An 18,562-nucleotide genomic window follows, 5' to 3' on the forward strand; every position below is an offset into this window, starting at 1 on the left:
AAGATTATATTGCATTTATTCTTCAAAAGTATGTAATTTTTTAAATTTTATAGGAAAATAAAATAATATGTACAATTTTAATTAATTTTAAGTAATTTTAATTAATTATTAATCACTCATTGCAATTAGTAATAGATTTGCATTAAAAAATTATACAATTTTGACTAAAAATAAGAAATCTTTGATCATGTTTTCGAACAGTTTTAATAATATTTATATCGTTTTAGTCTATGACGTCTATACATTCTGCAAAAACTAATAGCAAATTGTGTTTTACATATTAGCGTCGATTAAAGGTAATTGGAGTTGATTGAAGTGACCTTGATGTCGATTCTAGAGATGCATAGATTAATGTTAATCTCAAAATTTAATTATTTCTTACGAATTCTTAGAATTAGTAAAAGAACTAGATAACGAGTAAGTTAAAACGAAATTAAAGTTAATCCACATTTAAATGGACGTTGACGTCACAAGTCGACATAAGTATCATTCTGCCTTTATTACTTATTAAATGCTAAGATACAATAGAACATTTGTTGGACCACATGTCGTTAGATGCATCTATTATGTACTTGAAAGATATGTGTCATGGGAAGTAGGTAAAGCGGGGTTAGGGAGTTAAAACCAGCAGTAAATCGGTGTCTTTCGATGCAATGAAAACTGTGACAAAGTGGATGTGTGGGCCATTTTTGTAAAAATTCTCTATAATCGATAGTAAGTATTTTAAAAAGTTTATAAAATATACATTATTTTATGATTTATTATTATTGCACAGTATTATTTACTTTATAACTGCAGAAAATAAATATTAATATTATATTTAGTTTCTTTGTTATTTTTAATTTAGTTGTTATAATGTGTAAGTATATAACGAGTTTTTTTATTTAATAATCAACAAAAAATGTTATTCTATTCTTCTCGACATTCAATAAGAAGCAAAGAAAGGATGACACTTATTTGTGTCAATTTGTATTACCGAATTGATAGCAACATATAAAGCTAATTAAAGCAGAGTTAAAAAATTCTTTATAATTATTTTATGTGGATGATATTTAATTTTTGTCACTGTTTGAATTAAAGAAAAAAATTTATTTTTACTTAATGTATATATTTTAATATTCTTAATAGAGTTTTTAAGAAATAAAGTAAGTTAAATAGACCTTCTTCAATCCAGGTACAGTAGAATTCCGTTTATTTGCATAAAATTGATAGGAACAAAATGTGAACAAAGTTCTTGTTTGTTTTCAAATATACAAACTCATAGCAAAGCTGTTATTATTTAAAATATTTAAATAATAACTTTAAATAATGAGAACTTGATGTGATCGACTTTAATTTTCTGAATATTTTTATTATCGAAACTAATATATAAGTATTCATAAAAAACTAATAAGTATTGATACAAAACTTCTAATTTATGTACCTTGGTTATCGAAATTGTATTGTTCTTCGATGTGCATAAGTGGAATTCTATATGTATACTGTACCTTGTGATCTATAATTTTGTTTTTTTTAATTATCTGTTTTATATTTTGCAGATATTTCAAAGACATATACATTATACCTGCGATTATTTTGAACTTTGCGTTTAGTGCGATAAAGAAATAAATTAAAATGAAAGATCTTGTATTTTATGCCTGTGTTTTAACACTTTTTGTAAGTTGTTTCTTAATAAACTATCTTAATAAATCAAAAAAATTATTAAAAATACTATATATTTAAAGTTATATAAAATAAAAATTAAATAAGAATATTTAATAAGTTTCAGTTTTCTGTTTCATCAGAACTAAAGCAACAGCGCAACGATGAAAATGATTATAAAGTTTGCATGAATGCAACTGGTATAACTCCGGGTAAGTTATAATTATACATTGCAAATTTCCCATATTATTTTTCATCTCCATTTCCTTAATTAATTTAAAATAAAGTTTATAAATGTAATTCTGTTTTATTTAATTTAATGGGGCATTTTATTTCCTTACAATTTCGTTTTATATAAGCTAACATTTTTGTTTTATATAAGCTAACATTTTCGCAATAAATATGTTTTTCTTTGCATTAACCAATTTTATTTCTTAGATAACATTCACTCAGTTTGGTTAACATCAGAAGATATAATAGCTAATGTACACATTAAACCTGAAAATGAAGAAAGAATGAAAAAAACTGGCTGCCTTCTAGCGTGTATATTAAAAAGACAAAATTTAGTAAGTGTTTAAAAAGATGTTATACACCATTTATATATATATATATATATAATATCCAACAATGCAAGATTAAACTGTCCTAAGTAATAATATACTAAATAATAAAAGACTTGATAATTTTGTGTAATGCTATAATTACTAATAAATTTAATAACACATTAGGTATATCCACCTGACGCAAATTGCTATAGAAATTAATATTAGTACACTATTAGTACAATGTATGCAATTAAAGATATGCATATTAATTTATAATAAATTTATTTTAAATATTATACAGCGCACATAATAAAGCGAAGTTAAAATAAATTTATATAATAATTTATTTAATTTATACGTTTTAAATAATTTTATTTTAAAATAATTTTTATTTCCCATCATTTATAATTTATTTTTAATAATATTAGATGGAAGGATCAAATATTAAAGAAGCACAAGTTGTTGCAAGGTTACCTGAATTTTTTGAAGTCGTTGATGATTCGCAAAAAAAAACTGTGCGTAAATGCATGGAAGAAGGTGAGTTATGTTTTATATTATACCTATAATAATTATACATATACATATACAAATTATAATTACTAAACATAAGTTATTACAGAAATATAATATACACGCATACACATTATGCCTTTTATGCGTACATTTATAATGTTAATTTTGGAAAAATATATTTGCTATTAAAATACAAACAAACAGAAAATGTAGTTTTAGTTTTTTAAAAAATGTAGTTACATATTTCAATATTTTTAAATCATATTTTTATTTTTTTTTCTACAGGGAGAAGTATTACGCAAGAATGTGAGAAATGTTTCTCTATTTACGTATGTCTCGTCAAAGCTACATATAACATAGAATCACAGAAACATGGAAAACATGAAAAGAAAACTGAAAGAGTAAAAACAAAGGCCGAATAAAAAAAAATAGAAGAAGAAATAGAAATCGACCAGGCTGAATAAATGCAATTTAATAGAAAAATTAAACGTTCTAAGCATTGTAATTATTAATATAAATCCATAATATTTTAAATGTAGTTTCTTATATTCTATTTTAAATTTCTTGATTTAATAAAAGCACAGCAAATATAAAAATAGCGTTTTACACTCATTCACTACTTGTTTCCAGATAATCGAATCTGCCAAAAGTTGTATTGCAAATGTGTTGCATATATTAATAAAAATCTAACAACAGCCAAACACAACCTATTATTTTTTTATACATATAATACTAATCTGGGAAAGTTTTCCCAAAACACCGTTATAATTCACTTAGGGACCTACGATGATTGAGTAATTGAATAATTTGAATGATTCGTAACTCTACTGTGGGTTTAAAATTTTGGTTAATGTCTTACTTAAGTAAAAATTATCTTTGCGTAATTGTATCGACGGAACTAATTGAGAGATTTGACTAATATAACTTAAACATCTAAACAGTATGTGAAAAAGTAATTTCAATTCCCCAAAATTCAACACTTAAGTTATACGAAATATCGTGAATTCTATAACCGCATATCTAGTCCATAACTGCCTTCTATCCTCTATAATCTAAAATTATGAAATACAGATAGAGGAAAGGGACCCAATTTGGAACAGTTTTCTAAATTTATTTCTCGGAAACTATATAAACATTGCATCGTACAAATACCGATAAAAATCATGATCCGCTTGGTTAATTAAAGAAATAAACACATATTTTATATTCATTTCTACATAAAATCTGCTAAAAACAAATTCATCAAAAGCGAGTTTTATTTGCACAATTTTCTCTTACAAATTGCACAGTTTAAACAATAGTGAGTGTATCAATAACATTACCATCATTTCACATGTTTGTAATTTCCTAAAACTGTTTCTTTTTATTTTTCTCTTTTCGAAACATGATCAATTCGTTATTTTTAGTTACATGACATCTTTTGACGCAAAAAATGAGTGTTAGTAACAGCATAAGAAAGGCTCAGAAAGGTACCATTGGATTTGGAACATAGCTGTTGGCTGTTGGTAGAAACAGGGGCAATCAAAAGTCGTTCTGTTTACGCGTTTACGGCGTCGCTGTTCCGCGCATGTGCTAGAGTGAATCTTCAACATCACAATATCGCTCGCCATTTGCTTTTGCTGGAATGTTCAGTCGTTCACACGTGTGTCGTGCTCAGTATATTTTCTTTGCGTATGCACTTGCATAATCGTGCAAAAATTTAGGTGACGCGAAGTATTCATCAACATAAAAAGTGTTGATCGTGTTTGTTGGTGCTAAAAACAATACTATCATAGTCAAACAAATAATTAAGTTTCATTAAGTACAAGTATCTTTTGACATCCTACTGACTGCAAGTATTCTAAGTTTTTTTTGTAAAATATAAGAATCGTAATATTGTAAAAATTTATTAAAGTGGTGATTCGTGTGATAATTTGTGTAGTAATTTGTGAGGCGTTTTACATTGTGACTAATTTGGCTACTTGGTAAGAAGTGCATTTTTATATCATGTTCTTATAACACCCAATTTTTATTTAGTAGTATTTTACGTACTCTATTAATTTTATTTAAAATATGGAAAAATGTGATAAAATGAAAAAGAAACGAAAACGAATTTTTTTAAAAAGCTGGCTTAGTAATGAACAATTAAAATCTTGGATACAAAAAGTGCCAAACGATGATAGTCTTTATCATTGTATTATATGTAATAAAAATTATTCTTGCTCATCAGAGGTTTACAGACATGAGAAATCTGTGTTCCATAAAAATAAATTAAGTATTAAGAATGCTTTATTATCGCACAATTCTAATGATAAAAATGTGAGTTCAACAACATCAAACAAAACTATATTTAAAAAACAGTGGCTAGAAATAAAGGAATTTAAGATATGGTTGCGCGAAGTGCCAAATGATAAAAACTCTTTTTTTTGTTGTATTTGTAAAAAAATTTTTAGTGCAAAATTATCAAACATTTCTCGTCATGCAACTTCTAAAATCCATACAGATAATTTAAAAAAAGATAATAATAAAGAAATCATTACAACAGCAACATTATGGATGAAAAGTGAAGAATCACCTTTGCCATTTGAAGAACGAACAAAATTAGCGGAGATTCGATATGCCGCATTAATAGCTGACAAAAATATTTCACACGACACTGCAAAAGTAATTCTTAAATTTTTTCAAGATGTAGGAGATGATCCTAATATCCTGACAGATATGAGCATGGATCAAACAAAAGATGAACATACAATTGCAAACTTTGTTGACCCAATTGAAACTAATGGCATAGAAAAAACTCCAGAATACGAAAATTTCAACTTTTATTAATGAAACGTGAGACATTCTTCATGAAAAATGAATGATATTTAATGCTTGATATGTTAATCCCAAGACAAGTTCACTCGCAATTAGTAAAATTATATTTGATATTGATTGGAAATAGAAATATAAATAAATTATTTAATGCCTTTAAATAATTAGAAATGCACATAGATTAACTTTAATTTTGGTTTAACTTACTTTTATTCTAGTTCTAAAAATTAGAAAAAGATAGACAGAGTTAAATCGAGATTAAAGTTAATCTACGTTGGTAGAAACGAGCCTAATAAGTCTATTTTACATTGAGAAAAAAAATGCTAGATTCAAATAAATATTTTATAGAAAATCAATAATATTTATTTCAAACAAGTAATATTTTCTAAATTATAGAACACTATTACTTGTTTTAAATAAATATTATTGATTTTCTATAAAATATGTTATTAGCACTATTCAAAGAAATATTTATTTGAATTTAGTATTTTTTTCTCTCAGTGTATAACTCTTTAACGACAATGTCGATATCGTTATATTGGGTGCGTTCGGCAAAGCAAATCTGAAGCGTCTGGAGACTCTGTTGACACATTCTGTCTTTGTTATTTATTGGCATTGAACCAAGATAGAGTGAGGTAAGAGAGCACTTCGACGTCTCAGATTTGCTTTGTCGAACGCAGTAATTGTCGTTGCGCATATATTATATATGACAAAAAAGCTATACAATGACAATTGGCCTGTTCTTTTTCGCTGCACTGCTGCACTGGTGCAATAAGTTAGAGTGAGAACAAATATATTTGTCTTATGCGGGGACTACAATGGCAGCAGGAGTAATGGAGTAAGGAGTAAGAGTAACAATTGACCAATTAAAAACCGGGACTAAATAAACGAAATGGGCAAATCTCATTCATATTTCTTACTTCTTGCTCCTACTCCATTACTCCTGCTGACATTGCAGACCTTGCATGAATGCAGCCAAGGTCTGTTGATGAACGACGAGAGGGGAAGGAAGGTGTTCCCACTCATATTTAGTCTTTTGGCCCCAAAATGGCTGGGGCCAATACGATGTATCAATTCCACCTTTCCCTTACTACTACTCACTCACTCTTCTCGTACAACAAACACTATACACATACACTTTATGACTCCAAAATGGCGCTCATGCGATGACCTTCCTTCCCCTCCCGTCGTTCATCTACAGAGACCTTGAATGCAGCCAATGGCTGTATCTCCAGTGAGGCTAAAGGCCTAAACACAATGCCAGGCAACAGGCAATAGAAACAGGAAATAAAGAAAGAGAAAAAGAGAGAAGAAGATCATTTTTCTCTTTCTCTCTTTCATTATTTCTATTTCTATTGCCTGTTGTCTGGCATTGTGTTTAGGCCCTAAATAAGTGAACTGAGGACTAAGGGTAACATATCAAGGGTGCGTTCCGTTTCACGCATAATACGCATGATGCATCGTTCATCCTTGTTGTTTGTCAAACGTTAAACAAGGATGAACAATGCATTATGCGCATCATGCGTTGAAACGGAACGCAGCCTAAGACGCATATGAGGCGCAGTCTGGTCTATGAGGTAATAAGTCTATGGGGAAAGTCTGCGTGCGCCGTCGCGCCGTGCGCGGTGCGCGTTGGAACTTGGACGTGGGTGTTCTGATTCTGACGGTGTTCATTTGCATTAAGCAGCATTGAGAGTCGTAGATCGTTGGCCATCGTTAGCTGAATCGAGTTTGGGTGAAGAGTAAGACTGCGTTGGATTGTCTGGTGACTGCATTTGGGAATATCACACATTCTTGCTATAAGCTTGAAGAAAAATGCCGAAGAAATCCAACAAGTCGTGGGGAGGACGTGGAAACGGCCGAGGAAATGAAGACAAAGGTTACTTCGGTGAGTACCTTCCTCCACTTTCGTATTTTCTTATTATATTGATGACGCGGGCGCGCGGCCGTGCTCTCGCGACACGCAATATGCGCCTTGCGTTTTTGGTACACCGCTTTGATATTCCGATAATTTCTCCCGTGCTCGCGCGTTTACATCCATTTCTTTTTACATGTGGAAGCCATTAGTTCCACATGCGAAAAGAAAAAACAAGATGGACACCGTTAACACAAAATCCGAAGCTGCGTAGTTTTTTTACACGTACATGATTTACATATGTACATCCTATTTCACGACATGGAAGGGTTGGCGAAGAGATATGCAGAAAATACATTGCTCGAGAGAAAAAATTACGTTCGATTAATTCAGGAATAGGTCAAATCTCTCGAGTAAAAAGATGTGTTCTTGTATTGAAAATATGTACATTTCGTGTACGCGACGTAACATATTGTTATGCACAGAAAAATTTGTACTGAACAATTTGTACAAAAAAAGAGTGTTTCATAAATACGTATATTTAAAAATCTATCCTAAGTTCGTCAAATATAAGCATCCAATTTATTCTAAATATATTCTGAACTTAATAATTTAATACTTTAGACAAGAAAGTGAGAGAGAGAGAGAGAGAGAGAGAGCGCGCGTGTGTGTATATGTGTGTATTAAGCGTGGTCTACAATACATGAAGCAGTGGAGTAAGGCATAAGAGTAGGAGTGATGACTTTGTGATAAAATGCTCACAACAGTCTTGTCTAGAACGGTAAAATAAGCATAGAAATACGATCAATTAACAATGTCGAGGATGGGAAATAAACTGCTCTGAACAGCATAAGAGTAAGTAAAACTTAGAGTAAGAGTAGGAAATAAAATAAATTTATTTTACCTATGCCGTTACGCTAGCCTCTTATGCCAGAAATGAATCTTATGCCTGCTTAAACCTACTCTTCTTACTCCACTCCACTCATTTACTCCATGTATTGTAGACCACGCTTAAAAGTTGAAACAAAAATTTGATTTGGTTTTTACTCTGACTTTTCTTTGGCAAAATGCAAAATAATCTTTGAAAGAATAGTTTTTTTTAAGTACATAATTAGTTTTTATGATTTTTTATGATTTTTTGAAAACTATTATCAAGATAATATATTAAAATAATCATTAAATAAGAGATATTTAAAAAAAAGAAAAGAAAATTGATTACTTTTCTTATTCTGAGAAAACATTTATTTTCAATTTAATTTATGTACTGTACATTAAATTTGTCATGTATTAAACTTAATCATACATTACATATACATAAAACAAAGAAACTTAATCAAATAAACAAATTTTTTCTCAGTGTAGCAGTAAAATTTTTCTGTATGCACAGAAGGATTTTCTATTAAAAGATTGTCATATAATTACAAAGACTCTTGTGTATAGCATGGCATTTATACAACTTCGAATTCACTTTAATGTTCTAACTGATTTTTTGTATTATAATCATATGTTGTATCTAATTGTTTAATGTTATTGCTCATTATATAACAGGATTTGTACTACAAGGTATTTTGTAGAAGGTTAATGACTGTATTATTCCATGGCTGTGTAGGGTTACCTGCACGATTATTATGAACTTCCCAGATTCCAGTGCAAAGTTTAGGAATAGTAATCATGGAGGATATTGATTATATTTTAAATAATTGTTTCAAGATTAAAGATGTATTACATATATTTTCAAAATAATGAAAAGATTAATATATTGTTCTACATTGCATTTGGCAGTATTATAAAAAATTTATATAATTTTCTATCCAGATTACTTCAAAAATTATTTTAATAAGAAGTAGAAATACACTTTAACACTCTATGCTGAGCCATTTTTGCTTGACTTTATTTAGGCAATTGATGTTTGGACTAAAGATATATTAAATATATAAAAATGTAATATGAAGATATAAATGAAATATTTCATTATATTATTAATCGATAAGTCATTAGTTTATAGATCATATTTTTATATTGTTTTTTTTTTTTTTTTTTTTTTTTTTTTTTTTTAGTGCTAATATCTTTTTCAGTCTTAAACTTATCATAAAACATACATTTTGAACGTATTTAAGTAAATATGTCAGCATATATCGCATGTGACATGAAATGTGTTAATGGAAATGTAATTAAGAAATAATGATCAAAATCTGAATTTTTATGGAAAGTATTTTAAGTATTTAAGACAATTAAATAAAATTTTATTGTGATTGTTGTAGAGACTGTCCTGTAAATAAACTTATGTCTCTACTTCCAGAATATCTAAGTTTAGTGTTGCAATAGAACTTTACATACATTATTTTAAATACTTAAAGTGCACACACAAAAATGTGTTTTGTTAAAAGAAGTTTTGTTTTTTAATAATTTTACATAATAAAATAAATTAAGAATAAAAGTTCTTTATAATTTTTTTAAGACGCTTGTAGCACTATTATTAAGATGACCAAATAATCTGCAATATTATATCTATATTCAGTTTATGATTGTGTTATAAATTTGACAGCCATATTTCACGCAATTTATGGAAATGAAAATTGTATTAAAAAAAAATTTTTTTAATATTGTGCATCAAAATCCATGAAACAAAAAATGGCTCTTTTTTTAATTTCTTGTATTATTTGGTCTACATATCAGTTTAATTATAACTTATTTTTCTACAAAATGTTATAAATAAAAATGTTTTTCTTATAATGTAAATGTTATGCATATAGTTAGTTTAAAATATAAATAGTAAATTTTAAATTTTAATTTATTTTGGTATGTGTTTAATACATCTTTAAAATAATTATTTTGTATAATTTTACTGCTTCATGATTATTCGTTTTTAGGTCATGACGATCGTGTAGGAAGAAATGTAGGGAGAGATGGGATTCATATTGGCCCTACAAAGCATCGGGTTTCTTTCAAGACTTTTCGGCCTAACAACAGGGACATGTCACGCAACTTAGCATTGGTAAATTTGGATGAGGATATTCCAATGACTGGAAGTTCCAACAACAATAGGCAGGTAGTGATTAACCAGAGAGATAGAGAAAGGGGTGACAGGGCTTGGCGAATTGTGTCTCGTGGAAGAAACAGTCCCATGCCAAATAGACATTTCAAGGGAGGCCAGCAAGGTTCTAGAATGCGACCTCTTCCCATTGGCGAATCAAGTTGGTATAGAATTATTGTAAGTGCATTTTTATAATTATATGTCACTCAATTATCTATATAGAATATATATAGAGAGATTAAGATAAATTCTTAAATTCTATAAATTACAATAAATTCCTATTTATATTTTATGTAGAAGAAAAACGAATTTTTTGTTCTTGTCTCAAGAATATTTTTATTTTTTGAAATGTTAAATGATAGCATGTAGCTTAGTAATTTAAAACTTTAATTAAGAGAGAATATGAAAATAAAAAAGATTTGATTTTATGTATTTTGACTTATCAATAAAATTTTACAATATTCTTTGAAAGAATAGAGAAAGGTCGCCAATACTGGTATAAACCTTTAGCATAGGTCTCCTGTAGTACTCTCTTATTTCTCAGAAACTAATCGTTGCACTGTATTAATATAATATTAATACTATATAATAAAACCGTGATCTGCTTTGATAATTTAAAAAATAAAAATCTATAATTGATGAAGTTATGATTATTTTATAATAAAATCTGGTAAAAACAAATTTTACAACAATGAAAATAAAATTTGCATGATTTCCTTTTACAAGTTAGTTTAAACACAATATTTTATTAATAATAATAATATTATTTTACAATGTTTCTAATTTCCTCTAAAACTGTTGTATTTTTTTTCTTCGTATTTTTCTCTTGAGTTATAAAACATACAGTCCAAGCATAAAACAGTAAAACTTCTGTAAGAATAATCTATGAGCTTTCACAATTGTTTAAGCAACTTACATTAAATAAAGTTCTATAATTTCTTAAATTCTTTATATTCTTATATGTAGGTTACTTTTTATTTAATGTAATGTAAGAAAAATTTTAATAACATTTTAGGATTTTTAAGGAACATTAACAAAAATCTTATATAATAAATTTATTTTAAAGCTACTTAAAAAAGAACTCTTACCTAGAATTTTTAATTTGGTACCAATATTTTTTCTGTGTAGATACCATATGGTCATAAGTATGAAAAGGATTATGTAATAAATACTCTTTTGAATTATATGGCGCCTGAAGTATTTGTTCCCTTAACAGTAAGTGATACTTTCTTTTTTAGAAAATAAAAATTTTTTATTCATTATATGTATGTACAGATGATTTGCGATAGATTGATGGAATCTTAAGCAGATTTTATAATAGATGATGAAATGAAAATCAAGAATAACGAAATAGCAATTAAAAAGCTTTTTTCGAATTATAAATGTTTAAGTATTTATAAAAAGTGTACGTTAATATTTAAACATTTATAATTAAAAAATGAGCTTAATCACAGTTTTTCTTGACTTTTGTTTTATTTTATGATCTAGACTTTTACTTGTTGCTAAATATTCTGTATATATTTAATCAGTACAAATATAATTTAAATAGTATGAACAGATATATACATACAAATAATGCGATAAATAATTAGGTTGAAATCATAAATCCTTGCGGTTAAAGTAAAAACAAAATTATTTACAGTACAAGTTAATGGGAAATGAAGCTAGTTTCTATGTGGATGATTATAAGACGGCAAATGCATTGCTAAACTGCGATCGTAAAATTACGATGAGTGATGGATTTAAGTTACAAGTGAAGGCAAAACCAGGATTTCCAGTCTGTGAAATTGATAATAAATTGAAAGAGCGATTGAAGCAAGCGATGGTGAAGAGATATGTACAAGAGACGAATGCTTTAGATTTGTCCAAGTTTCACCTTGATCCTGGTAAGAAATAAAAATTAAATGTCTTTTAAATTAAAAAAATAAACTAATTTTTTTCAATTTATTTTAAGCCTGCATTTAAAAAATCTCAAATTATATCTGGAATTTTGAATAAACTTTAAAATCTGAGAATTCTCTCTTCAATCTAAATATTTAAAATTCTTTCAAAATTTCAAATACTCTATTAATAATATTAATAAGATGCTAATGAATGAGAAGCAAATTTGGAAGTTCTAACTTACATATTTGTTTTACAGAACTTTATTCTGATTATTTTTGTGCATTGTTCCACCCTATTATGTTAATAACTGTGTTGGATATTGTGGGGGAACACATACCAAACTTAGAAGCTCTCAACCTGGAGGGCAATAAGTTGCAGAATATCGAGAGACTTAGTGTACTAAGTAAAAAGTTCTCGAAATTGAAGATTCTTTATATCAGCGATAATAAGGTAAGTGTAAATAGAAGTTATAAGAAAAAAATATATAATTAACCTACCGTTTGGTTTTAACGATTTGAACTAATTATGTATTCTAGATTAGAGACATTCATCAGCTAGACTTCATTAAGGATTTAAAATTAGTCGAATTGAAGTTAACTGGAAATCCTGTCTGTAATAAATATAAATCTCGACAAAATGACTATGTTAGGTAATGTATTGAGTTATCGTAATCTTTTCTTTTACTAAAAAACAGGGAAACTGTTCAAGAATAATCTGCCAATTTATCCATGAGGTGAGACTCGGGCAGCAATTACGTTATATTTTGATAACTTTCTAAATAGAAAATTTTTTAAAAGCACATAATTTTTCATTAGATCAATAGCCTTCATCATTATATATCATTAAATTACAAGTTTTTGTCAGGTTATCATAAGTTTTTATCCAAAAGTTAAAAATAAAAATGGAATATTATTGCGTGATTAGTTTAAAAATATTTAAAATGGACAGTTTGCATGTTTTATGTGTATTATTTAATAATAAAACTTGTGTTTTTGTTATTTGTTATTCGATCAAGCGGATATTTCTTTTGCTATTATAGCGACGTCCGAAAAAGGTTCCCTAAGCTGCTGCATCTGGTTAGTATTATATTGTTACATTTTTCAAAATTATATTTTTTTATGTAACAAATGTAATTTGTTACGCTGCTACAGGATGGCATCGAATTACCACGACCGATTGTCTTCGATGTTGTTGACGACGCTGCCAAGATTCCCCCGTCGCAGAGAATGTTTGTCGCTGATGCAAAAGCACAAGACATTGCAAGTCAATTTTTGCAGCAATATTTCACTATATTTGACAGTGAAAATAGACAACCCTTACTTGATGCGTATGACGAACATGCATGCTTTAGCATGACAATAACCACTTCTCACAATAACAAGTAAGTGATTGTTTAACGTGCGTTAAGTTTATATAAAACAAAAAAAAATTTTTTATATAGAAATATATTCATATTTATCCATATCCATATTTTCTTTTACATAGATGAATTTTTAACTTAGAAAAAAATTAATCTAAAGTTTATTTAAAAAATAGTTTTTATTAAAATTAATTTATTTGACATTAACTGAATAAAAATTATTATAGTTATAAAGTTCACTTTAGTACTTTTTAACTAGTTAAAAAGTACTAGTTACTATCCAATTCTAAATACAATATATTAGTTTTAAATTGATGCAAATGTTTTTTCTATGTATTATTGAGTACAACTAAAATTATTTTTGTCATAGATTAAATGGGTATCTCCTGGAGAATCGGAATCTATTCAGAATAAATGACAACAATAGAAGACAGAAATTATTAAAACAGGGTAGATTACCTGTAGTTTCTTTTGTATCAGAATTACCACGAACGAGGCACTTATTGAACACCTTTACAATGGACATCTCTCTTGCTGCAGTAAGTAGCTAATTGTTATTACAAGTTGTCATAATGATTGCTACACAAAAAATTTATATAATGTTTTATTTATTCACAGCAAACGATGATGTTTATTACGATAACGGGCTACTTCCAAGAACTCGATAATAAAAGCGAGCCTATCCGCTACTTTAACCGGACATTTATAATTGTTCCGGAAGGTGAAGGATACTGTATTCGAAATGAACAGTTACATATCAGTCAGCCGCCTGAGGCGCAATTGAAGCAACTGCACCAGCAATTGAGTCAGCTAAGCAATCAGCAAACTCAGCTAACAACACCAGCGCTTAGACCCATAGAAGAGGTAAAACCGATGGCAACGGAGCTCAGCGACGATATAAAACAGCAGATGACGATGACATTGAGCCAGCAAACAAATATGAATCTGGAATGGAGTTTGAAGTGCTTGCAAGAGACGCAGTGGAATTATGAAAACGCCCTCTCTGCCTTTCAAGAATTTTTTGCGCGTGGACAGATACCATCAGAAGCGTTTACGAAGTAAATACATAATGTGAGTAGAAATTCATCACTGTGATAATAACTTGTAAGGAAAGTCTGAGAGCGAAATTTTTTATAAAACATCAAACTCCATTCTCTGTTCTGTTTATATTCTTATATTTATTTTTTTTGCGAGTATACCCTTATTTGTATCTTACATCAAAACCTGAATAGAAATCCATAAATTTGTTTACTTGTCAGTTTTGTATCTGTAGCAACGACAGATAGATATTAATTTCTACAACAAAAAAAAGAAAATGCTGAAAAAGAATTAATATGTATTAATATTTCTTCTAGTTTCTAAAGGGTTTCTAATGAATTTCTAAGAAGATATGTCTGTAATCCGTCTTGTTTAAGCTTACAAAATTGCACAATACCCCCCATGAAAGTTGTTAAAAATCACAATTCTAGTTTCATTGTAATCTTAATGTAAAAAAGATTACTGTAATATATTAATTGACAACATTAATGAAAATTAAACTACATTTAAAAAAAATTGTTTGCATACAAGCTTTTTTCCTGAAAAAAGTGTTCATGCTTACAATAAACTTAAAACGATTATTTAATTAAGAATATAAATACATGTATTACAATTGTAATAAAATTTTGTAATAAAATATAAATTTTTGAGCATATATATAATGTGTAAAATCAAGTGAAACTAACTAAATATTTTCAACAATTTTTTATATAGTTATTTGTACATTTTTTATTAATGCTGTTATATTAATAAGTATGTAATATCTAAATTGAAATGTAGATTATGTACGCATTTGATTTGTAAGACAAGTCGGATTTCCAACATCAGAAAACAATATTATAGTAATAATTTTATTACAACTCGAATTTCAGGTCAGGTTTTGATATATGATATAAAAATATCTTTTTTTCAATTTTAAAGAAATTTGAAAAGAAAAAAAGATTTACTATTTCTATATAAAGGAAAAAAGTACTGTTAATTTTGCATTAAGACACGAGCATGCATTCATAATCAAATTCTGGCATAGACAGTATTAACGATGAAACATTTTTTTGTATGTAAAAGAATTGCGTACCATTTGATATAAAAAATGAGATGTATTTCTCACATACATCTCACATACACAAACACATAAGTGTTCTTGCGGTATATATATTATATTTTCTAAAGTATAAATTAACTTTTTTAATTCATAAAAAGTATGAAAGAAATAAGTCTGTATTCCATTAGTATCTTTAATATTATCGGATTTGTCGATGGTTCATGTATATTCAACAATGATGTTAGATACAGAAACAAAAATGTTTAAATTGGCCATGTTCAAGCTGAATGAGGCAGCTAGTAGTTATTCGCCGAGCAATTCAGTTGGCTCTATCCAACTTGAACATGGTCACTTTTTAAATTAAATTTACAGGTAAGAAGACTTAGGTCTGTGGCACACGCTTTCCGTAACAGTAAGGTTTCGACGCATTGGATTGCAACTGTAACCGTGGCTAAATCGAGTATGTGATTGGTCAAAACCTTACTGTTACGTCTTACGAAAAGTGTGCCACAGGCCTTATAGCGAATTTGGTCGCCTGCACTCAGTGTACATACACTAAGACAGGCGACCGAATTTGCTAATAGTTAAAAGAGATATCGATATTTTTTATTCAAAAATAGAATATAATATATAAGAAAATTATGAATTCTATTTATAATACATACATTTTATTTAAAAAATTAAAAAGTATCCCTATCTCTAAATAGAAAAAGATCTCTGTTTATACCTGTAAAAGGCATACAATATTTATAATTATTTCTCTAACATCATTGCATAGTTAACTTAAGAAATTAAGTAAAAGTACATATATTTCTTTTTGTATATATAAAATTCGATTTTTAAAAATGTAGAATTACATTTTTGTTCTATTAACTGGGTTTTATTGAGTATATAATGTTTTAATTTTATCCAATTAATAGATCAAAAATACGCGCAAATAGAACTTAGATTTTTATATTTATATCTGCAATTTTAGAAAAGTCTCGAACATAAGACTTTAGTTATTAAAAAGCGCGCGCACGCACACACACACACACACACACACACACACACACACACACACACACACACACACACACACACCACCACATACATATATATCAAACAATTTCTTTAAAGAAAAAGCCAGTGCAATTTTGTAGAAAGTACAATCAGTTTCTCAAAATTGTCATTTAATAGATATAATTGCAATTGAATAGCACTTTTTATAAATTGTAAATAGCGTCATAGAATAATAAATTACGCGTCCGTAAATTGTTAGGTATATTAGGTGAAGTGGAGCGCTCGCTTACGTTATGTGAGTGTAAATTATTCGTCCGAGAAATATTTCGTGACAAAGATTAATTTTTTTTTTACATTTTACGATATACGTTATGTTCGCATATATGCGAAACGCACAACCTTTAGTTCTTATTTTAAACTATTTAAGGATGTGATTTCCGCACCTCGTACATACACACATCCAAAGAGAGGTAAAGAGCTGCTACAGGCATTGTATACTAGGATGATGTTCTGAAAAAGTTTTAGATCCAGAGCAATATCCTGGTATATTCTATTCCTAACTGGGATTCCTAACTCAAGGGCCAGGCGATGTGCCAGAAAACGAGCAACGCTAATCCGAATCCCAGATATTATCTGGTCAGAAAGGTGTACACTCGGCGTAGCTCTTTTGAAAGACATTGAAGGTTTCTAGAACTTAGTGGGGGTGAAGAAGTCTGCTATGAGATACAACAGTTGTTTAAGCACGGCCTGTTTTCCACGATATATGCACTCAGCTTATATCATCACAGTGGGAATAATGACAGTGGTTCTGCATTTTTCTCTTGAATCAAGAGACTTTCTATGTGTTTATGGAGCAGATATAATCCTTAATGTGCGGATGTGTTATATAGATAGACATATGGACTTCAACTATATCACACACAATGACAATTCGCGTAGTAGTGTGGAAAAATATAATAAACGCCTAAATGATGAGACGAAGCGGAAAGAAATAATTTATACTCACATACTCGTACGCGATAGTTTTAATTAAAAAAAAAAACATGTAGTACTTTGACTGTATAACATGTGCGAAATATCAAAAAAACTTGTATACATCTATAAGCAAAATTTTACAAATTACCGATATGATCAGAAGGCAAAATGTTCTTTTTTATGTTAATATGTGCAAGAAAAAAGATTAATTATTAATTAATAGATACTTTCGATTTGTAAAACTTGTCCCAATTATGTAAGTGTAAGAATCTGATATCAATATTACATAAGTAAGCATTATAATTTTTTTTCATAAAGAAGACTAAATATCATCAAATTAATGTATTAATGTATGTAATTAACGAATGATATGTCTTACATAAAATGATATGTTATACATAATGTAAATACTTTTATTAATAAGTGTCAGTGATGTATTAAGAATTGCTTGCACTGGCAATACTTGACTATGTATGAATATGAATAAAAAAATTATTTTGTAACTCATATCATTACTATTCTTCTAATGTTAATATTTTGTTCCTCGATTGTTTATTAATTATATGAAGTAGAAAACTTTGTTAAATTATTTTAAACTTTTTCTGGTCTGAGGAAAAAATATAAATTGTATACTTGACAAAGAAGCACTCGTTAATTTTCTTTTAAATGTAAAAATAAGATTCCAGGAATGTAAAATCTAAATATCGCAATGTAATAATAGAAGCATTGATTAAAAGATACGTTAACCTTTAGAGGACCGACATTTTTCACTTGAAATTTTGAATTTTTTTGTAAAATTTACACATATATACAACGAACATCTTTCATACAATTTCCAAGTTTATTGCTGTTTCATATATAAACCACCCTGGCCCGGAAC

The 18,562-nt window shown here is 28.4% G+C and overlaps 2 protein-coding genes across 5 annotated transcripts; both read left to right on the forward strand.

The window, feature by feature from the left end:
* The first annotated feature begins 556 nt into the window (after positions 1–556).
* Positions 557–3,397, forward strand: LOC105835453. 2 transcript variants are annotated; one of them, XM_028190388.2, is made up of 6 exons: positions 557–714; positions 1,539–1,656; positions 1,769–1,853; positions 2,080–2,207; positions 2,615–2,723; positions 2,985–3,396. In XM_028190388.2, exons 2-6 carry the CDS (start codon positions 1,615–1,617, stop codon positions 3,119–3,121), a joined length of 501 nt encoding a protein of 166 aa, XP_028046189.1. In that variant the 5' UTR covers positions 557–714; positions 1,539–1,614; the 3' UTR covers positions 3,122–3,396. The 2 variants fall into 2 exon arrangements, with proteins under 2 accessions (XP_028046189.1, XP_012534209.1); XM_012678755.3 differs by having other exon boundaries at positions 558–714; positions 1,763–1,853; positions 2,985–3,397.
* Positions 3,398–4,287: 890 nt separating this feature from the next.
* LOC105835460 (nuclear RNA export factor 1) lies at positions 4,288–18,189 on the forward strand. 3 transcript variants are annotated; one of them, XR_004964970.1, is made up of 12 exons: positions 4,288–4,663; positions 7,180–7,380; positions 10,218–10,558; positions 11,510–11,596; positions 12,024–12,267; positions 12,522–12,715; positions 12,802–12,914; positions 13,281–13,341; positions 13,417–13,646; positions 13,996–14,164; positions 14,244–16,077; positions 16,219–18,189. XR_004964970.1 is itself a non-coding variant. In XM_036293496.1 (11 exons), the coding sequence occupies exons 2-11, from the start codon at positions 7,308–7,310 to the stop codon at positions 14,685–14,687; spliced, it is 1,956 nt and encodes a 651-aa protein (XP_036149389.1). In that variant the 5' UTR covers positions 4,288–4,663; positions 7,180–7,307; the 3' UTR covers positions 14,688–18,189. The 3 variants fall into 3 exon arrangements, 2 of the variants coding, with proteins under 2 accessions (XP_036149389.1, XP_036149391.1); XM_036293496.1 differs by having other exon boundaries at positions 14,244–18,189; XM_036293498.1 differs by having other exon boundaries at positions 4,289–4,663; positions 13,305–13,341; positions 14,244–18,189.
* Positions 18,190–18,562: the final 373 nt, after the last annotated feature.

Source organism: Monomorium pharaonis, chromosome 11 (genome assembly GCF_013373865.1).
Source record: "Monomorium pharaonis isolate MP-MQ-018 chromosome 11, ASM1337386v2, whole genome shotgun sequence".
Taxonomy (NCBI): Eukaryota; Metazoa; Arthropoda; class Insecta; order Hymenoptera; family Formicidae; genus Monomorium; species Monomorium pharaonis.